The 22,123-nt window shown below is 46.0% G+C and overlaps 2 protein-coding genes, 1 non-coding gene and 1 pseudogene across 5 annotated transcripts; 1 reads left to right on the top strand and 3 right to left on the bottom strand.

Annotated features, from left to right (window-relative positions):
- Positions 1–1,696: 1,696 nt before the first annotated feature.
- On the bottom strand, positions 1,697–2,374 carry LOC105288965 (annotated as a pseudogene).
- An 8,411-nt stretch (positions 2,375–10,785) lies between these two features.
- On the top strand, positions 10,786–18,395 carry PLAU (plasminogen activator, urokinase). 3 transcript variants are annotated; one of them, XM_011355284.2, is made up of 11 exons: positions 10,786–10,854; positions 13,044–13,131; positions 13,582–13,615; positions 13,757–13,864; positions 14,192–14,366; positions 14,555–14,646; positions 14,834–15,053; positions 15,277–15,425; positions 16,040–16,180; positions 16,506–16,654; positions 17,265–18,395. In XM_011355284.2, exons 2-11 carry the CDS (start codon positions 13,075–13,077, stop codon positions 17,439–17,441), a joined length of 1,302 nt encoding a protein of 433 aa, XP_011353586.1. In that variant the 5' UTR covers positions 10,786–10,854; positions 13,044–13,074; the 3' UTR covers positions 17,442–18,395. The 3 variants fall into 3 exon arrangements, with proteins under 3 accessions (XP_011353586.1, XP_011353584.1, XP_011353585.1); XM_011355282.2 differs by lacking the exon at positions 10,786–10,854 and adding an exon at positions 12,591–12,733; XM_011355283.2 differs by lacking the exon at positions 10,786–10,854 and adding an exon at positions 12,754–12,949.
- CUNH10orf55 (chromosome unknown C10orf55 homolog) lies at positions 13,144–13,750 on the bottom strand. The gene is given in 4 exon segments (XM_023527925.1): positions 13,144–13,321; positions 13,324–13,486; positions 13,489–13,566; positions 13,568–13,750. Coding segments are annotated over 4 exon segments (498 nt in total). The 5' UTR covers positions 13,658–13,750; the 3' UTR covers positions 13,144–13,154.
- A 1,841-nt stretch (positions 18,396–20,236) lies between the features above and the next one.
- Positions 20,237–20,339, bottom strand: LOC111736583. Its single transcript, XR_002779211.1, has one exon. It is a non-coding gene; the product is annotated as a U6 spliceosomal RNA (small nuclear RNA).
- Positions 20,340–22,123: the final 1,784 nt, after the last annotated feature.

The raw sequence follows: 22,123 nt of genomic DNA on the forward strand, positions 1-22,123 counted from the left end.
CTCTCAGGACTTGTTAAGTCTCAATTCTACTTTCTCCAAAGCAAGAGCTCTGGATTAGAGCCGTATGCCAGGCAATGCTGCTGCCTCTGAGTCACTGCACAGCACAGTTGTATCCCTCAGGGCTCAGACAGTGCACACTATCCTCTTGGATTCCTAGCCCAAACCAAAACCCCACCCAAACCCCTGCTGTGACCCTGCTCATAACTCCCTCCCTATCCCGGCCAAAACTTTGCTTTAACCCCAATGCCAACCCTGATCTTGATCACAATCTTTTTTACAGCCCTTGTGTTAATCCCAGCCTTGATTCCCATCTTGACCCTAACCTTGGCCCAGATACATCCACGCTTCTGATCCTGACTATATTATTCATCTGTACTTGTGTTGTTGTTATTATTTGATACAACTCTGTGTATCATCTCCATTTTACAAATGAGAAAACTAAGACTCAGTGTGAAAAATGCCCAAGGTCCCACTGCTAAACTGGGGAGCCCAGATCAGATTCAGGTCTTCCCGTTCTAAATCCAGGGCTACAGGAGTCCGGGTTACTGAAGCTCCAGATATAGGTCTCCATTGCCTTTGTGGCAAAGCGATCCTAGGTAATCAAAAGATCTCAGGGTACTAATAATAGTGGTGATAATTATAATAACCTTAACTTACTATGCAATTTCTTTGTAACAAACAAAAATGCTAAGACGCATTTTAATACATCATCTCCTCTAATCTCTCCACAAGGTTACAGAACTCTGTAGCCCCATTTTACAAATGAGGAAACCATGGCTTATCTGGAGGTTAAGTAACTTGCCCAAGGTCACACAACTTGTAAGAGGCAAGCCAGAATTTGAACCCAAGTATCTCTAACTTTAAATGCAGTTCACTTCAACCTTTACAAAGAAATGTGATGGTGACAGGAAGCAGCTAGGGTCCTGGGTCTTGCAACCATGTTTCCACCATACCTTTTGAGCTGTGGTGCCAAATTCCAGGGTATTGTGTTTGATTACCAAAACTGGGTCAAAAATGAGTCAAGCCTTGGTAGGACTGACTCACTGTGGTGTCTCTCAGTTCTAAAAGGAGACAGAAAGACTCAGAGGGCAACAGCTAGCTGACCACTGCAAAGTGGATGAAGATCCCAGAAGCATTCACCACAAGCACTGTGGAAGTTAAACACAGAAACCCACGTGCCTGCCAAAGAGAAGACCCAGATTTAGGACTCATTTTTAAAATCAGACCTGCCGATTCTCATTTCCTTCTCCATACTTAGCCCTACTGCCTAACAGGGTTCCATTTGGGTCTCGACTTCTGTGCCTCATCTCTGACTCTCACACTTTAACCTTTTCCTTCATGGATAGATTTCTTTGTCTCTAACTCAGTCCCTCATCCCAGTCTCGACTCGTGACTGAATATTTTTGCTTCTACCTTCTCATGGCCTATGTTTCTGAGTCTTTTTTATTTGATTTTTTTCTGAGTTTTATTCTCAGTGCCTGGTATATCCCTTTGTCATGGGATTCCTCCCCTTTTTTGGCAATTATTTTTTGTAAAATATACATAACATAACATGGACCATTTTAACCATTAAAAATTTTTTTTTAATTTATTTTTTATTGTGGTAAAGTACACATAACATAAAATCTACCTTTTTATATTAAAAAAAGCTTTTACTGGGAAAAAAAGACCACTTATTTGTTTCGTAGTGATGGCATCATTGTGGAGAAGAACAAAAGGGGACTAGAATCAAATCCCTTTGGGTGGAAAGTTCAAGCCGCCCAGAATCCTTTGTCCCTCCCCACTTTGGGCACTTGGAGGTGGGGTGGAGGAGGGAAAAGGAGGAGGCAGGGCCATGACTGACAAAGCTGATGAGTAACAAAAGGCACTGGTGGGTTTCAACTTGGGCATGCAGGAGGATGGGCTGGGGCAGGGGCTCTTTGATATTCAGGCCTGGCTGCTTGTCCTTTCCCTTCCCTTTCTTGGTTTTGGCCTTGGCTTTGGCCTTGGGGGTGCTGAGCTTAGTCATGCGAAGGTCTCCTGGTACTGGGCATTTACTGTGCCTTTGTCAGGGTGCCTTGGCAAGCGTTGGTGCCTGAGCCCCCATCACACATCCCTGGTTCTCAAACTTGTACTTGCACTCAGCTCCAAACTTCTTCCAGTGGCACAGGCACCCTGCACCGGATGCTCTGAGTCTGGACCCCACAGGCACCTGCATGGAAGCCCACATGCAGACCTCGATGATGGCGGTGTGGGGCCCCCGGGTCCACTCTGGGCTCTTGCTCCCTGGACAGCCTTTCTTCACTATGTCTTTCTTTTTGGTCACCGCAGAGGTGAGCTCCCGCTGGGTGAGGGGGTCAAGGAGGGCGAGGAGGAGGAAACTTCCATGCTACATCTTGCTTGCTGCCCCCGTTGCTCTGCTTACGCCCGCTCCAGGGCCCCAAACCCACTTTTTAACCATTTTTAAAGGTACAGTTCAGTAGCATTAAGTACATTCACATTGTTATGCAAACATCACTGTTATTCATTTCGAGAACTTTTTCTTCATTCCAGACAGAAACTCTGTATCCATTAAACAATAGCCCCGCCATCCTCAACCCCTAGTAACCTCTATTCTACTTTCTGTCTGTATGAATTTGCCTATTTTAGGTATCTCATATAAGTGGAATCATACAGTACATGGCATTTTGTGTCCGATTTATTTCACTAAACATATTGTTTTTAAGGTCCATCCGTGTTGGAGCATGTATCAGACTTTTATTCCTTTTTAAGGCTGAATTATATTCTGTTGTATGCATATGCCTTATTTCGTTTATCCATTCATCTGTCCACGGACAGTTGGGTTGCTTTACCTTTTGACTATTGTGAATAATGCTGCTATGAATATGGGTGTACAATATCTGTTTTAGTCCCTGCTTTCAATTGTTTGGGGTCTATATCTAGGAGTGGAATTGCTCAATCATATGGTAATTTGATGTTTAACTTTTTGAACAACTGCCCAACTATTTTCCACAGTGGCTGCACCATTTACATTCCTATTAGCAGGGCACAAGTGTTCTAACTTCTCCACATCCTCACCAACACTTGTTATTTTCCACATTTTTGACGATAGCCATCCTAGTAGGCATGAAGTGGTATGTGAGATCCCTTTGGAATACGGTGTTTCACAAGCCCAGCTGTTCCAGATCTGCGGAGTCTGCTCCGCCCTCTGGGCAGGAGCCTTCCCTGGCTCTGAGAATTGCATTTCCCTGTGACAGAGAAACCACCATGGCTGGTGAGCAGCCAACACGCTTCTTTCTCCTGTACCCTCTGGTCACCCTTCCGGGCTCTGAAGAGCTGCTGCCATTGCTCTGCCGTTTGCTTACGGAGGGTTGGACTAAGAAATAATACAGACTCTAGGAAGAATACAAATTTAATTTCTTTAGGTCCACAATCTTCTGAGCTTCTTTTTCCATGTAGTCTTCCAGACCAGAGACAACTGTGCTGACTCTATGGGGACCAACTTTATGGCTTTGACCTCCACTGACCCCAGAACTAGAATAGCACCCAGAGCTTAGCGGAAAATTGTTTCTTGGTCTCATCGAGACCCAGGGGAACAGTTTATATGTTAGCTACAACCCCCAAGCTATTTGGATCAAGCCTCCCTCTAGCCCCTTCCTTTGGTGAGGTTCATATTTGGTGGTTTAGGTCTCCGAGACAGATCCTGGGTGTGGTGATTCACCTCCTTCAGGAACCTCATGACTCTTCGAGGGGAACTTGGAGATCTGGAATTTTGGTCAGGATTCCCTGTTCATATTCCCAGAACCCAGACTCTCTGGGGGCAACATTTGTTTATCTTGTTTAATACTTACGTCCTCTCCATGGATTTCTGATGTCAAGAGCAGGGCGAGTCAAACCTGGCCCCCATGTCCTCAGACATTCTGGGCTTTGCTTCAGCCTAGGCCTCACTCCTTTGCTAAAAGGTGCCTGATGTACATTTCTTTTTCTTCAGCCACTTTTGTCTTCTGCAAAAGCAGGTGGAAAAAAGTCCTTCTGCATTCTACAAAAGAGAAAAAAGAGGCCGACAGAAGGAAGTGACTCACCCAGGATCACAGATGGAGTCAGTGACCAAACCGAGAATGGGGCTCTATTCTCTGACTCCAAAACCATAGCTCTCACCACAGGCAGTCACCTCTTCCTCAAAAAAAAGCTCTCAGCTCATGCTCAGAGAGCTTTGTACTTGACAGGTGCTACTGGGATTGGGCAGTGGGGCTCTCTACCCTTAGTGTTCCCATTCTAATCCAAGAGATTATTGGCCTTCAAATATGGATTTCATGGTACAGCCCCTTAATGGAACTTTCTAAGGCTCTTTGTAAAGCAGAACGCATGACCCTGAAAGTTTGGAAAAACAAAAGCCCCTAAAAAATATGAACAAAGACAGCCGTAGGAGCCTTAATCTATTCCCTTGCATTGTCACTTCTCCTCTGGTGTCCTCTCACTTCAATTCTCACCCACACTAATGTACCCAGCCCCAGGGGTTTTTCGTTTCTTCATTGCCTCCAGCCCAAGCTTTACTCACTCTTTTTCTCGTGATGATGTGAAATGTGATGATGTGAAATGATCAATGCCCGCAAGATGAGATGAAGCAAAGTAAATGACATAGGCATTGTGATATAGGGTTAGGCTGCCACAAACCTGATGATAAGGGTTGCTTGAACGTAAGCACTGTGATACTTTGATAATCAATCTGATAACCAAGATGGCTACTAAGTGACTAATGGAGGGTAGCATTAATGCAGCATGGAGACAAAGAGATGATTCCCGACCCGGGGGGGACAGAGTGGGACTGCCTGAGATTTCATCATGCTACTTGGAAGGGCATAGAACTTGCGTCTTATGAATTGTTTATTTCAGGAATTTTCCATTTAATATTTTTGGACCATGTTTGACCCCAGGTAACCAAAACTGCAGAAAGCAAAACTGTGGATAACAGGGGGACTACTGTACTTTGGATACCTCTCTAGATGAAGGTATACATGGAATCATACAGTATTTGTCTTTTCGTGCCTGGCTTATTTCATTTAGCGCGATGTCCTTGAGGTTCACCCACGTTGTAGCATGTGACAAGATTTCCTTCTTTTTTAAGACAGAATAATTTTTCATTGTATGTATAGACCACATTTGGCTTATCTAGTCATCTGTCAATGGAACTTGGGTTGCTTTCTCTTGGCTATTGTGAATAATGCTGCTATAACAGGAGTGTGCAAATATTTCATCAAGACCCTACTTTCGATTCTTTTGAATATGTACCCAGAAGTGGGATTGCTGGGTCATTTGATAGTTCTATGTTTAATTTTAAGGAACTGCCGTACTGTTTTCCATAGCAGTTTGAACTATTTTACATTTCCACCAACAGTGCTTGAGGGTTCCAGTTTCTCCACATCCTTGCCAACACTTGTTATTTTCTGTTTTTTTGTTTGTTTGTTTGTTTGTTCATTTTTTATAGTAGCCATCCTACTTAATGGCTTTTTAATTGTTTCGTGTCCATTTTTTTTTTTGTCTTTCTTACCAGATTTTAAACTTCTTCTGGGCAGAGATCGTGTCTGTTTTGTGTGCCCTTCGAGCCTAGCTAGGTATGCCTTAGGTATTTGAAAGTAATTTTTAGTTGATTGACTAAATTAACAGTTTGTGTTGAGTTCAATTCTTTTATTTTTAGAATTTGGGGTAGAATTTTCTTTACAAATGGAAGAGGCTGAATGCCATGATACAGAATCAATAAATCTTAGGACACTATGCCATGGAGCATAGACTCTGCATGGGGAGAATGTCACTGCTGCTTTCTACTTGACAAGAAATGCAAATGTCATCACACCACAGGCTGCTGGGTTCCTTATTGTTGGGGGGTAGTTCTCATCCTCCCTGCAAAGGGGAAATGCTCTGGAAACCCAGATCTATTCAGGTGGAACCAGAAGATCCTAGGGAAAAAATTAAGAAGCTTGAGAAGAGTTTTTTGAAGCTCAGAAGGAGGCCAGTACAGGAACTGTGAGGAAGTATCCCAGGTAGAAAGGTACTAGTAAGTACAGGTATTCTCAATTCTTCTTTGTTCTCATCTCTACTCAGCTTCTCCCAATTTGCGGTCTTGAGAAGCCAATTCCTTGTTCACTGCCCGAACTTTGAGGGTTATCTGATTCTCTAAGCTCTTTTAGTCTCTTTATGTAAAATTCCCTCTATTAGCCATCCGTTTGGCATTTTAAAAATGAAACTATCACTAGGATCTAAAAAAGGAACAACTCCAAAAGTGTTGAAGCAATTAATTCGGAGAACAGAGTCTTTAGAAAAGTCGCCTCGGGGTGGCTGGCTTGGCACAAGGCTCTCAGGTGTACATCCCCTCCCTGATTCATCCCTGTCTGGGAAACTCTGCCCAAAAGTTGGCCTTCCAGTCCTGGACTTTTCCCACCTCTATGTTCTCCTCTGGCCCCTATCCCAAAGATGGGGTTGGAGTAGAAGCCCCATCTTCAGTGAATAGAAAGTTTATAATTTCATCGGGCATTCCCAGGTGAAAAAATAAACCAATACACTCTAGATATGCATTGGCTGACATTTCCCCCAAACTTGTTTGGTGGTAAGAATCCTCTGAGATGCATCTAAAGGACCAGATTCCTAGGTCCCATCCTGGACCTAATGAATCAGAATTTCCAAGGAAGTAATTTGAAATTCTATATTTTTTAAACTTTCAAACTAGGTGATTCTTATCATCAGACAAGGCTGGAAAAAAATAACATTCATGAGTACTTACTGGAACAGATTCTGGGACCTAATCAACAGGGTACTTCTCCCCACTCCCCATTAGGAGTGGGTAAAGGGAAAACACTATTATAGTGATTATCAGCCCAGGGTCAGAAACTTGGGTGTGACCTACTGTGTATTGGCTTGATTGTGTGACCTTAACCTCTCAGAGTCCTGATTTTCTTACTCATAAACGGAGATGATATTTTACCTCCCTCATTGAGGGTTAAATGAGATAATGCATACAGGACTGTTACCAATGCCTACCAAATAAAATGCACGCTCAACAAATGAACACTATTGTTATTTTCCCACAGAAGAGCCCTAGGGTATCCTAATCATATAAATATGGGTGAATAATGGTTGTGAAAAAGGAAGACTGGCCATCGATGATTTGAAGGATCCACAGAAATAATAAAAGTATAACCAGAAGACAACTTCTCTGACTAGACCCAGCAGACAGAACATTTTTTTCAAAGTCTGGCTTGAGCAGGGTAGGCAAGAACTAACACAGACATAACTTGGGGTTACCATGGGATGGCACCATGGATTAGAAGTAGGATGATTCCCAGGTATAAGGACAAGCACCCCCATCTTCCTGACTGAATGCAATACTGCCTCAGAGACAGTTCTCCAAACCCTGGAATCAATTAGACCTCGTTGATTCCTAACTCTGTCATTTACCTATAGTGTGCCCTTGGGCAAACTGCTAAAATTCTGTGAGCATCTGTTTTCTCATCCGTAAAATGACGATATTAATAATACCTTCCTTAAGTTTGTTGATAAGATTGAAAAAGAAAATGAATGTAAAGCAAATAAAAGTTGGCTATTATTATCTATCTTTAATTTAACAAGGGATAGATTATAATATCCCGTTGGGAAGAACAGACTTCCTCTACTTTAATTCCTGTCAAACTTCCCACCACCACTGTTCTCAAAGTAAACAGGACCCTCCTTGTTAGATTACCTACATATTGTTCCTCCCACTCACTCTGCATATATACCTATCTCAGGGGCTCCCTGCTGTGTCCCTGTTCCCTATTCCTACAGACTTCCATCCATTTCATCCTAGGCTACCTTTGAAAAGGAGACTGACCTCTCCCTAGGGCTTCATCACACTGCTATCAATCTCTGCTTGGAGAAAGGAAGTACCTTCTGCAGGTGAGTAGGAAGTAGGAAGACAAAGAGACTGAGGGTGGAGATTGAGGGTGGTCAGGAAGGGAGGAGTGAGGATTCAGAATAGGAGGAGAGAGGGTGGAAATGTGTCATGAGGTTCCTCAAAATCGGTGAATTCTGAATCTCATCATTTTCAGTGAATGAACTCAGATGATTCACTTCCCTTTATTAGCCCTCTATTTTCCTCTCTGTGTAATGGAAAAGGAAGTGCTTGCACTTGCTTTAAAGACAGAGAAGCAAACAGAATCCAGCTTGGGAGAGCCATGAGCTCATGAAATAACATCATATTGGCTATGGATGTTATGTTAGTTTTCTTCTGAAGAAATTTTTGAAACTACTAGCTCTTGATTGATCGTATTTCTTTAAATGTCCTTGATTTCTTGGTAGTTTTCAGCAAACCCATTAATTTCTGGTCTCTCATTCCAGCCTTTTGTTCGGGGTATCCCCTTCAGCTTCCAGTTAAACAGCCATTGTCATCCAATATGGTAACCTGGGCTCTAGCAGAGGTTCTAGGGTCTGGTCTTAGCTTTGGTTCCTAGTAGAGGACTCAGAATCCAGCAGGTCTAGAAAGCTGTGACCAACACTTCTTTCATGTAATAAGTTCCTGACTTAGTAAGTAACTGAGTTTAGGCTAGGAACAAAGAAAAATTTGGCCAAGCTTAAAATGTTCATGCAGAGGTCTGAGCTGACTAGCCTGGGTGGGGTTAGGAACTGGGCCAGAGATGGTAAGGCAGGAAAGGGAGAGAATGGATGGGGGGTGGGGAGCATGGTTAAAGCTGTAGGGACCAACTTGGCCCCTCTGTTCACACTGCTACTGACGACAGAGTATAACCTCAGGATGCAGCCCCTGGGCTCTTTGCTTTCCATGAGTAAGGAAGCAAGTATGTGGCTTCCCCCGCCCCACTCTTTCCACAGGCCACTGGGGGCCTAGCAGCTCCAGCAGCTCCCTATCATGTTACAGGCCCAAGATATGGCTTTCAGTGCCTGCTGTGACAACAGCATCTTCTCCCTCAGCACTAAACATGCAGGGAGGAGTCCTCAGACCTAAAGAAGCATTCAGTGCCTCCTTTTCGGAACTACAGAGGAGTCTGCCTGCCCCAGGTGGAGGAGGGAAAGAGAAGAGCTGCTGGCCACAGACAAGGGAGAGGAGAGGGAGGGAGAGAGTAGGAGTCGAGTGTGTGTGGTGGGGGGGAGTGAACAGCACATGCAGCTGGCCAGTTGCTGGGAACTGTTTGCTAAGGACATAGCATCCCTGCTTAACTAGAATCCTGGGGTGGATTCCAGAGAATGCCCTGGTCTTCTGGGCCAGTACAGCCACAGTAAGGAAGGCAAGGCAGGCATTTTAGGTAGGAATTATAGTTTATGAAGTTCGTCCTTCTATCTCTAGCATCTAGAACTGTGCCTGGCACATGGTAGGCCCATGATAAATATTGAATGAATAAAGGAATGAAAGAATGCTTTCAGAAGCATGATCTCATTCAATCTGCAAAGTGAGGCACAGGCAAGGCAGGCTTTGCCTCATCTTGCAGATGGGGAACTGAGATCAAGAGAGTAAGTATCTTGCCTAAGCTCATTCAACTTAGATGTGACAGACCCGAAGCTAGGTCCTGTGTGCTCTCTGTAGTATCATGCTGAACGGTCTTGGTATGGCAACCCAGGAATACATCCTGTGACTGGACGTGAACTTCCTTTTGAGTCGTGCTGGTCAGAAAATAGCCTTTCTGGGGCCCAGTTTCCTGGACGTGGTCTCAGGACCAAGTTCTGACATCCTGGTTCTCCTTGCACACCTGGTATCTGCCTGTTATTATAGTCTCTGCTATTATAGTCTCTGTTATTATGGTCTCCATTAGTCTCTGTTGCCGCATCTGACTTAGGAGGTCTAGACACAGAGGCAGGGGCTGGTGGCTTTACTCTGGGAGTAAGGAATAGAATGAAATCACATATAGTTCCTTATTCTCTCACTCTTGATAGAAACTTCAGATAGTCTAGGCCACCGAGTTAGTTTCTGGAACTTGGGCAAGCAACTAACTCATATACAGCAAGGCTTTCCAGAAGCTCATAGCTTGACAAAAATTTCTGGAAGGAGATCTCCAAAGCCAGCAGAGGGCTCCCCTGAACTTCAACATCTTATATCACCTTGCCCTTCTCTTCACAGCATTCTGTCTTGTACCCCCCTCTTATAGAGGCAGTGAGGTCTAGAACACAGGAGCAAGGATCAGAAAACATGGGTTCTTATGCTGGCTTTGCCATGCATCAACTATGAATCTTCTCTCCAACTCATTTTCCTCATCTGCAAAATGGGAATAAGGATCCCAGCTACATAATAAGGCAGCTGTGAGTTTAAAAGGGAATGATTTGTATCGAAGTGTTTTTGTTTTTTTATTTTTTTAGCAAATGACAGAAACAATGCTAGTACTATTTTTATGGCAAGAAAAAAAAAAAAAGACAGAGGAGGGAAACTTTCAGGGTGCTCCAAAGCTCTCTGTTCCCATTTGTTCACTGTTTCATTCGTGATACAGCACTTATGTGAACTAGAAATGCACAAGTGCTGGGGGAGGGACAAAGATATTTAAGATGTAGTCTCTGTCCTCAAATAACTGAAAGACTAGCACAGACTGTGCACCAAAAGATGGACACAGAGATTTCAGATAGTGAGAAAGATTAGAGTGGAAGGGAAGTTCTGTGAAGAGTTGGAGGCTCTAGGATTGTTCAACCAGGTGAAGAGGCCTCAGTGGGAAGGAGGGGGAAGAAGGGTGTCATGCTGCATAACGGTCTCCAAGCCTCTTTGTTGGGGAGGAAATGAAGTCATCCTGCTCTTGAAAATCAGCATGACGGCCTCCAGCCAAGTAATCTGGAGTCATGAGAGCTGCTAGGGGGAGCTCTGTGAATCACGAAAGACTGCCGGGAATTTCCTGATAACCTAGGAGTTTCGGGGTAAGTCCTCAGGCTGCAACATCTCTGTTTACATTTTGATCACGTTTATTTACAATTAATGAGTTCTAAATCCAAACAAAACATTCTAGGCAGGCTCTGAGACTTATAGCACCTCTGACTCAGTCCATCCTCTGGGAGGCTGGCAGCTCAGCCAGACATAAACTCTTGGAGGACAATGGGTCACCTGCCTCCTCAAAGCTGGATGGTTAACTTACACTTTCTCCAGGTAGAGGCTGGTATCCTGAGACCTCTGGCTAGAACAGAGCAAAGAGGCTCTCCTCTTTTCTACCCTCCTGGCACTCTCCCTGCCCTCCTCCTGGCCCTCTCAAATAGACCCAGACACAAGGGCCAGGTTTCCTAGGCAGCAAAATGCTGTAGGCCTAGGCAGTGAGAGAGCTCAAGCCTTGCACCTGGCCTTGGACCCCTAGTAAGTTACGGGGACTCGGCCCCTTCCCCTCCCGTCAAGGGGGAGAGTCTTGCTGAGTGGAATCTAAGTGACCCCAAGTCCTGGTTCCCAGCACTAGGGGGAATGGATGGGGGTGACTGAACCTCAGAGTTCCTGCTGTGTTTTTTCAGCTATGCCTGAGGGACGTGTGTGTACATATGTGTGTGTATACAACTGTGCATTCATTATCAGGCAGGAAGAGCAGGTTGAGTCCTTTACATATGATCTGTCTTTCTGGAGACCTGTCTTATTAGAAACAAGGCCCTGTGCTGAAGTAGAACACTAAATACACATACATTTAAAAATCTGTAATTATCTTTTTGGAGTGGATGATACAAAAGTGTGTTTTTAAAATTTAAACAGTGTAAATTCTTGTCCTCCAGATCCCCAATTGCTCTCCTCAGAGGTGAAAACAGAACTTCCTACTCCTCCACAGCTTACCATCTGCCTACATTAATAAGGCTTTACTATTACTTTGTCTTTATTAACTAACTGTACTCTAGCCCAGGCAAATAAATGGATCGTTCATTACAGGAACTTTCTGAAAGACCTATCAACGCCTCAATAAAAAGCATCAAAAGTTTGTGCCCTAAGACTTTGTTCTCACAGTACTACAAGATTGTATCACGACCCTTTCTAATCTTTATCAAGCCCTTGATAAAATCCGACTTCTCCTTTCCCCCTTCTGCATACACTACCAAACTCGTTTACCGCGGTAAGCAAATTATCTCAGTTTTGTCTTATCCACTGGTTGTGTTGATGATATTTGGGGAGCCGGCATTTGATAGGAGCAGGCCCCGTTAGCAGATTTTTTGTCTGTATTTTCAACGAGCGTGTGTCATGTGCATTTTCACCTTGAGAAAAAGATTTCACAGCTATATGAGCTGCGGACTGTGACTCTATACCCAGGCTTCTCATTCACTCTCCTAGGCAGTCGGGGGCCGAGGCTTGAAAGATTGGGGAAGAGCCGATTTGGGGCATCTGAGGGGGAGGCATCAGAGCTGGACCTCGGAGAGAGTCACCCCAGCGCCTCTCCACTCTGCAATTGGGTGGGTAGTGGGGTGGGCTGCACTGGAGCGGGCCCAGGCCAGGCGAATGGGAGGAGGGGCGGGGAATTTAGATGCCTCTCTATCTCTCAGTTCAGACTTCGTTTGTCCCCTTCGCTGGGTACTGCGCGGCTCCACATTCTTAGTCTTAGTTGAGGAAGCACGCCGGGTCCGGTCGCTGAGAGCTCCAGAGAAGGGGAGGGAAAGGGAGTGGACCGGGCGATCCCGGGCCGGGGCGGGGCCAGGGCGTAGGCGGGTCTTAATATACAGCCGGTGCCGCGGGCAAGCCGCACAGCGCAGAGACTGCAGCCCCAGACCCCTTCCGAGAGTCAGCGTGTCAACCTGTCCCCGCCGCGCCGGCCCCGCGCCCCTCCCGCCGCAGCCGCCGGTGAGTGCAGGCAGCCCTAAGAGCGCAGGGCGGATGCGCAGCGGTTCCCACTCTTGCGGGCTTCCCTTCCCCCGACTCTGGTGCCCCGACTGTACAGCCGCTGCGCCCCGAGTCGCGGCTCTGCGTATCCATGCGTCCCGCTGCGGGTGCGGGTCCAAGCTGTGCCACGACCCCTAAGCCCCAGAGAGGAGAGACGACGGCGGGCTCGACTCGCAGGTGGCCTGGGGGCTGCTGCCCTGAACTGCAGTAACCCACTCGGCCCGCCTTCTTGCTCCGCCGCTTCTTCCCCTGACTTCTCTTTCCCTTGCAGGGCCGCTGTCTAGAGCTCCAGCCTCGCCACCATGAGAGTCCTGCTGGTGTGCCTGCTCCTTTGTGCCCTGGTCGTGAGCAATTCCAAAGTGAGTGTCTTCTCCGTTTTGATTTATGGTGGCGGGAAGGGGCTTGCAAGACCCCTGAACAGCGCCAGGGGAAGAAAGGGACTGCATAGAGAGCTGGAGTCTTGGATTCCATCAATAGCAGGGCTAGACTCTCCAGGGAAATAGGGCAGGTGTGGCAGTGGGGCTTTGAGAACCAAGGGAGTTCACACTTGCGGCAGGGGAGGAAGAAGCCCCTGGGACTGGCCCAGCCTGCTGGCACCTGGTATGTAAAGCTTGCTTGAGTCAAGCTATTTCTCCTTGCTGGAAACCTATGATCTTCCGTTTGCGGGCTAGTTAGATATGAACATGATGAAGAGAAAGGGAGCTGGAGTAAAGGATGAGTTTTGGGATTGGGGCCAGTTTATCCTCACCCTGGAGTCCCAGGAGCATGGGACCTTTGATGAATTTTCCTTCTCCTCTTGTCTTTTCCAGGGAAGCCATGACTTTCATCGAGTGTCTGGTGCAAGTGAGTATTCACCCCTTGCACAATATCTGGCTGCACAGACATCTTGTAAAAGCCTCAGGAGGCAGCCCTTCCCTGTGCCTGCTCCCCCCTTGCCTCCTCCCATGGCCCTTGCTTACCCCTCCCCCACCTTGTGCTTTTCAGAGAACTGTGGCTGTCTGAATGGAGGAACATGTGTGTCCTACAAGTACTTCTCCAACATTCAGCGATGCAATTGCCCAAAGAAATTCCAAGGGGAGCACTGTGAAATAGGTACGGGGATCCTACTCTAACCAGGAGGAGGGCACACCAGAAATTTGGGGGCAGGGAGAGAAAAGTGGGATGCAAGGGCATGTAGGAATGAAGAATTAAAAGTAGAGTGAGGGACATCTTCATCCCCATGTGATGCACACAATCAAACATAAACACACATTGTCTCGTGAAGCTGTGGCTGCACAAATGTGTGGTGGGATGGAAGGAGACCCTTTCTAGTGTCTTCTGCCAGGCCTGAAGTCATATGAGGTCTGGCAAGATCTCTAAAATACTTGTCTGAACTTTCTTCTCATTCTAATATTCTCTCATCTTCACACTCTTCCACAGATACATCGAAAACCTGCTATCAGGGGAATGGTCACTCTTACCGAGGGAAGGCCAACACCGACTTCATGGGCCGGCCCTGCCTGGCCTGGAACTCTGCCAACGTCCTTCTGAAAACGTACCACGCCCAAAGACCTGATGCTCTTCAGCTGGGCCTGGGGAAACACAATTACTGCAGGTGAGGTGGGGGCAGCAAGGACCTTCCCATGGCCTCATAGAAGCCCTTATTGCCATTCTCTTCTACTTCCAGAGTGCTGACCATAGCACAAGAAAAGCAAGGCCTCTGGTTGAGTCTGCCTTGGTGGGAGAGGATGCAAGAAATGCATTTAGTGTTGAAATAACAGCCCCTCCCCTCTATGTTGCCAGGAACCCAGACAACCAGAGAAGGCCCTGGTGCTATGTGCAGGTTGGCTTTAAACAGCTTGTCCAAGAGTGCATGGTGAACGACTGCTCTTTTGGTGAGTGTCACTGACCTGTGTATGATGGTGGGTAGAAGGGGACAAACTCATATGTCCTTTTATTCCATCACAGAAAGGATGAGAAAGGAGGCCTGTCTGGTCCCCCAAAACTGGGAGGTCAGAGAAAAAGAGAAAGGATACTTTATCCTACCTGCCACCCTACAACATCCCTCTCTTTCTCCTCCAGGAAAAAAACTCTTTCCTCCTCCTGGAAAAGCAGAGTTTCAGTGTGGCCAGAAGGCTCTGAGGCCCCGCTTTAAGATTATTGGAGGAGAATTTACCACCATTGAGGAACAGCCTTGGTTTGCAGCCATCTATAGGAAGCACCGCGGAGGATCTGTCACCTATGTGTGCGGTGGCAGCCTCATCAGTCCTTGCTGGGTGGTCAGTGCCACGCATTGCTTCATGTACGTTCCTCTGTCTCTTCTCCCTGACCCTCCTGCCCTACCCCAAACACATCCCTTTCTCCTACCTAGCAAAGGATTCCACTTTAATTCCACCCCCTCAGCCCCTCTCCGTGTGGTCCATGGCCTTGGGGACAAGTCATGCTCTGAGGTCACTGTGGTGGAGAAGGGGAAGTAACAGGATCTCATGAGATCAGACTGTCTGACAGTAATTACCTTCCCACAGTAATTACCAAAAGAAAGAGGACTACATTGTCTACCTGGGTCGGTCAAGGCTTAACTCCAATACACCTGGAGAGATGAAGTTTGAGGTGGAAAAGCTCATCTTGCATGAGGACTATAGCGCTGACACACTTGCTCACCACAATGATATTGGTGAGTGGGAAACTCTCATCTGCCATCATGATGCTGGCTGGAGGAAGAAGGGTTCAAGAAGAAACTCAAGTGGGAGGTTGAGATTGTAGGGGAACTTGATGACACTACACAACAAAAGGAGAGGTGGGGAAGGGTTTGGAGTGACATACATGAGGAGTCTGGTGCTCCTCTGTAGAGTCCCTGAATTTTCAAACCGGTAGCCTCCTCAGGGTGGCATTGGCCCTATGGGGCAAATGGCTTGGGTTGAAATGCTCCTTCCTTTGTTGGATGTAGACTCTGTCCCAGGATATAGAACTTAGAGAGCGCATTGGACTAGATTTTAGCCTAGCTACCTCAGCCAGGGCTTCTTGCAGGAAAAAAAAAAAAAAAAGTACAGCTGTATGCAGTAGCCCTGGCTGTCCAAGCCTTTGTCAGCAACTGGAACAAAACCCTTGAGGCATAGGACAGAGGAGGCTTGTTTCAGATGACATCCTACCAGAAGACCTCCCAGGATGACTACTGACCCTAACTGACCTAGGGATAGACAGCTGTCTCTCAGCATTTGGAGGGGGAGAGATGGTGACCACCTGACCAGGTGATGATCTTTATCCCCTGACCCCTTCCCCCTCCCCCAGCCTTGCTGAAGATCAGTTCCAACTCAGGCCAGTGTGCACAGCCATCCCGGTCCATACAGACGATCTGCCTCCCCCCAAAGAATGACAATGCTCGTCCTGGCGAAAGCTGTGAGATCACTGGTTTTGGAAAAGAGAATTCCAGTAAGTGACCTTTGGGGATGGCTGAGAGTGTCCTGGGGGAGGGCTGTAACCTGGAAGTGAGCTCAGCTTGATCAAGGGAGCACTGTGGAGGCAGCAGATGGGTCCAGGGATGGAGTGGGGAGCATTGTTTAGGGAATGATGAGCCATAAAGGTAAACAGATGGGGAGTGAGGGACTATAGGTGGGGTAAAAACTCAGATTTAGGTGGAAAAGAAATATGGGCTTTCCCCGGTAGGAATACTTTTTGGTTCTCTTCCTGGTAGTCCCATTGGAAAAGCTGGACAGACATATCTTAATGTAAATTCCTCCACGTTTCTTCCATCTAGCTGACTATCTCTATCCAGAGCAACTGAAAATGACTGTCGTGAAGCTGGTTTCTCACCAGGATTGTCAGCAGCCCCACTACTATGGCTCTGAAGTCACCACCCAAATGCTGTGTGCTGCTGACCCACAGTGGAAAACAGATTCCTGCCAGGTAAGAGTTCTAAGCATCTCTTTCCATTAATCTCAAATCTCCTTAGGGCTCTTGAGCATGTTTCTGCCACTTTGGGGAGTCTCTCTCCAGCCAAAGCCCCAAGAAGCCAGAATCAGAAGCTCAAGTTTTAGAAAGTTTAAACCAATCATTAAGTCTTTGCCAAACATTAGACATGAGCCTATGTCTGTGCTAGGCACTCCAGACTGGGGGAGAGAGGGGGACTAAGAAGAAACAATAGAAAATAATACAACTCAGTGCTCAGGGTGTGGTGCGAATTATGAATGATCGGCTGTATAGGAGAGGGAGGTGAGTGACAACTAGATGATCATGGAGGGGAGGCTTTGAAGAGAATGTGACTCAGTAGGGATTTGAGGAGGCAGAGGGAAGAAAGGAAAGTATTTCAGTTGAAAGATACAAAAATGAGAAAGAGCACGGCATATTCCAGGATGGGAGGAGAAGTAGGGTCTGAAAATGTAAGTGGAACAGTTAGTGGCAGATAACAGGGCTTTGAAAGCCAAGCAGAGGATTTTAAACTCGATTGGGTGGTAGGATCAGATAGCCCCCTCCTCACTTCTTGTCGGGCTCACCTTTTGTGTCTTTGGCTTAACAGGGAGACTCGGGGGGACCCCTGGTCTGCTCCATCCATGGCCGCCTGACTTTGACTGGGATTGTGAGCTGGGGCCGTGGATGTGCCATGAAGAACAAGCCAGGAGTCTACACGAGGGTCTCACACTTCCTGACCTGGATCCACACCCACGTTGGGGAAGGGAATGGCCTAACTCTCTGAGGGTTCCTGGGGGCCAGGGGAGGAGAGGGCACCTCCCACGCTGACCAGTCATTTTCACAGTAGGGCCATTAGCACCACCTATGTATATGAAAGAGACTGAGGAAGATAGGCTCTGCAGAGACGGTTTTGCTTGTGCTGCCCGCCAGGGTGAGCGACAATAGCTTTACCCTCAGATACAGGCCTGGGTGCTGGGCGCCCAGATCCCCTCTGGCCAGGATGGAGAGATGGTCCTGACTCAGGATGGTATGGACCAATAGTTTGTCTTATTCTGGACTAAAGCCTCCTGGAGATAAAAATGGCATCTCCTGTACATGGGTGGAAGGAGAGCCAGCTCCCCCAACAGTGGGCATTCATGAGGCCTGTTGTTGGGAAATGATTCATTTCCCAATTAGGAAGTGTAACAGAACTGAGGTCTCTTGTGGGAGCTTGGCCAATGTGGGAACAGTGGTTTGGGGAGTAGGGACACTAATAACTTGAGGGAAGAGCTCTGACATTCCATGAATGTATTAAGAGCTATTATATATACATGTATATGTTTGCACATTTGTGCACAGGCTGTGAGTAGTCACTGTGAGTAAGTAAGAACTTGTGTTCCTGTGTCTGACTGTAAGTCTAGATATTTCCCTAAACTGTATGAACTGTGGTGCCACATAGAATGGTCTGTCAGGAGAGGTCATATGTGGGCCTCTTGGGTCTCCCATGTGATGATGCCTGTGAATGTGTCATTCCGGGGCATGGCCCATGACCAGCATTAAAATTTGTTTCACTTTCACTTAGATGTCCCTTTCTTGGCCAGTTATCCCTTCTAATGTTCCAGCCAAGTTCCTCCAATCCTCACTGAGTGGGGTGAGGACCCCTTCTGTACACTGAATATTTAATAAGTCTGCTATTTTTATTTATATCTATTTTTGTAATTTTGAATAAAGATGATTAATAAAATGTGATTTTTCTGAAGACTTTGTTCCTTCTTTACTTGTATGAGTTAGGAAGCATAAAAAGTAGAAAATAAACATGGTGGCACACACCATGTTTGTTTCTTGTGGGGCTGCATCTCTGGACTTCATGGGGCTTTGGGAAGTAGAAGCTAGGAGAGTTCTAGGTCAGGCCCTTCGTACCACGTAAGGTGCAAAAAGGTGCCGCAAGCCAGGGGCTCATGGCTTGGTAAGTGGTATGCGGGCTGGGTGTCGACTCCCAATTCCCTCCTTAGCCTCATGCTTTGGTGCAGTACACATCTTATACCACTATACATGGTATAAGATGTACCTCTTTAGAATTAGTTTTCACTCTGCCCCCAACAATCCTTGGGCTGACCTCAATCAAGAAGAACACCTGCGTGAGTGGTAATTTCTGATCCAAAACCCAGCTCATCTTTGAATCTGGTATTCAGAGAGAGGAAAACATAATTTGCCATTATCTGTGTGTGATGTTGGTGCTGAGTTTGCTCGATTCGTTAATGGAGCTCACGACCAGCCATTGCTATCCCTAATGTCAGGCAACTCAGAATCTGCAGTTGGGTGATCTCCTAGTGGAGGTGACCATGTAGTTTGAACCAAACATCAGCTTCTGAAGAAGGGTGTAGAAGGCAGGCCGGGAGATACAGTTAAATGCCAAAATATTGGAGTTTCCAAGCTAAGTTAATGGGTTTTGGCAGTGTTTCTTAACCAAGTCACCTGAGAACCTTTCAAAAATATCTAAATGCCTATGCTCCACCCATAGAAATTGTGATTCAGGTTTGGGCTGGTACCAGGGCTCATGGTTTTAGAAAAGCTCCTCAGGTGTTTCTGATAAGCACCCCTGAGTAAATATCTTTTGGGGACAATTGGCCCGATTATGTGAAGGGCCCAGTAAATTCAAGATATGGTCAGCATGTATTCTCTGCATGAACAATTTTCTGAGTGGCAGTTGGTGGTGCAAAGTCTCCTGAGCTTTCTGTTCAGAGGCTCCCTAGATCATGGGCCCCTGGAGAGCAAGGACCCAGAGTATTCAGCTTTCAATCTCATATTCTAGCATATTGTCTTATTCAGTATGATGCAGTGGTTTCAGAGCATGGATTTTCTTGTCAGGTATCCTGGGCTAGAATTCTGGCTCTAACACTAGCTGTGTGACTTGGGAAAGACTCTTTACCTCTCTGTGCCTCAGTTTCCTCAGCTGTAAAAAGAAATAATATCTACTTCCCACGATTGTTATAAAGATTCATGAGTTCATAAGTCTCTTAGCATAATCCTGACACCTAATAAAGGCACAAAAACAGAAGCTATTATTACAAAACCATGTAAATTCTTGTAGAATTGAATGGGAACCCCCTCTCAACTTCTACCCCAGGACTACTCTGGTGTGTTTTGTGGAATCTGAAACTTGCTACGAAAGAAAAGGCATAATGTGAAGTTAAGGGACCTAGCCCAGACTGAGTTGCTGCTCAGCCTCTGCATTCCCTCCCAAGGGCCAAGAAAGATCTGTTCCAACATGAGCAGCTCCAGCATCAGGGCTCGCAGACACTGAAAACAGGAAATGTGAGCTCCACAGTCAGGGTTGAGCAATGACACTACTAACTCTCATCAGACCATTTCCCAGCCACCACCCTCGACCCCCAGCCAGCTGCTGTCTCTTCTCCGAATTGTAGACCTTACAGAGGGAGATCAGCCACTTCTCCAGAAACCAATTTCATGGCTCCGGATCTATCTTGTCACTCACTTTAGGGATTGTCCTCTTCTAGTGCTCACCACATACCGAACACTGTGCTAAGTTCTTCACATATTATCTGGTGTAATCCTCATAACGACCTATGAGAAAGGTGCTACTATTAGCTCCATTTTACGAATTTGTATGTCATCCTTGCACAGGAGCCATGCTAATCTTCTGTGTATCATTCCAATTTTAGTATATGTGCTGCTGAAGCAAGCATAACCCCATTTTATAAAAGAGAAAATGGAGGCACAAAGAGATTGAGTGGTTTGCTAAAGGCAATGCAGCTGGTCAGTGCAAAGCCTGGTTCCCAGGCAGCTAGACCTAGGCAGCTGGCTCCCCAGGGCACAGGCCCAGCACTATGACTTACGTACGATGTTTCAGCAGGGCCCAAGGAGAGCAGCCCTCCTTTCAAACTCCCTACTTCAGGGATACTGGGCATCCAGGGTAAGTTTCTCAGAATTTTGACCTTGGCCTGGATTATAGTTTTTTCCTCTTCAAAGATTCCCAGGCCAAGTGAGGAGACCATACTCAGCCACCAGTTTCAACCACCCTTCTCAAGCTAACCTCAGCCTATTTTGCTGAAACCTGGTTTCATTGAAGTGGTTTCCGTTTTCACCAGAACCCCTCCTTCTGAAATATTCTGTGGCCCATTCTATTATCAGGACTCAACTTGATTTCCACTTATGCTCTGCCTTTCTTAAACCAACCCCCCATAATAACCATGCCCCTGCATATATCCCTCCACACTCACCCCTCTGTGTCCACCTTCCTCTCCAGCAGAAAACATTTGAGCCTTCCCTTTGAATCAGGTACAGTGAGAGGAGTGGCTGAGGTGTTTTTTAAATAACAGGATATAATTCATATACCATAAAATTCACCCATTTAAAGTGTATAACTCAATGATTTTTAGTATATTCATAGAGTTGTGCAAACTCGCCATAATCAATTTTAGAACATTTTCATCACCTCAAAAAAATAAAACAAAACAAAACCCAAAACCCATACCCATTAGCTGTCACTCCCCTCTTCCCCCCAACCCCCTCAAACTTTAATTTACTTTCAGTCTCTACGAGTTTGCCTATTCTGGACATTTTGTACACATAGAATCATATAATATGTGGTCTTTTGTGATTGACTTCTTTCACTTGCCATAATATTGTTCAGTTTCATCCATATTGTAGCATGTATCAGTACTGTTGCTGAGTTTTAAGTAGCAAATTGGGAGAAAAGATAGCCTAGGCCCCCTTCTGAACTTGTAGTCCTATTGAGGGTCATTCTACAACCTCTAAAAAAAATTTTTTTTAAATACCTATACATCAGGCACTGTTTTAGTTGCTGGGGATACAAGAATAAATAAGACATATTAGCTTATCCTAAAAATAATGTGGGAAAAAAAAGAATAAATAAGACATAACCCTAGTCCTTGAGGAGCTCACAATTTGTGAAAGAGACAGAACCATGGCCATAATTCATGTGATAAATGCTATAATAAAACTATGTATAAAGTGCATGGAACAATGATGAGGAAGCAATTAATGCTGCCTTGGGAAGTCATGGAAGACATTACAGAAATGATATTTTACCTGGGCCTTCAAAGATACAAAGAAATTTGCCAAACAAGGAGAAGAAAGGCATTCTAGGCATAAAAAAGATCATAGGCATGAAAAGGCAAGGCGTTCATAAGAAATGATGGATAAATTTCTGTGGTAGAGAAAAGAATTTGGGGGGCAATGAGTAGGCAGAGAGTTTGGGGGCAGGGAGTTGCTGGTGAGATTCAGCTAGTGAGGACCCTTAGGCAGTGTTGATACTCAATAGCAGGCACCGGTACTGCTCAATCACTAAGTAGCTGCTGTCATAAGATCCCTTCCATGTGACACCTGCCACCCAGCTTTTCTCCTCTCCTTCACAATTTAGCAACTATAGGGTTAATACCTGGCAGAGGGCCCCCATCAGGGACCTCTGAGACTCCTACTTCCCCTAGCTGCCTTCAAAGTATT

Source organism: Pteropus vampyrus, unplaced genomic scaffold, assembly GCF_000151845.1.
Source record: "Pteropus vampyrus isolate Shadow unplaced genomic scaffold, Pvam_2.0 Scaffold20, whole genome shotgun sequence".
NCBI classification, from domain to species: Eukaryota; Metazoa; Chordata; class Mammalia; order Chiroptera; family Pteropodidae; genus Pteropus; species Pteropus vampyrus.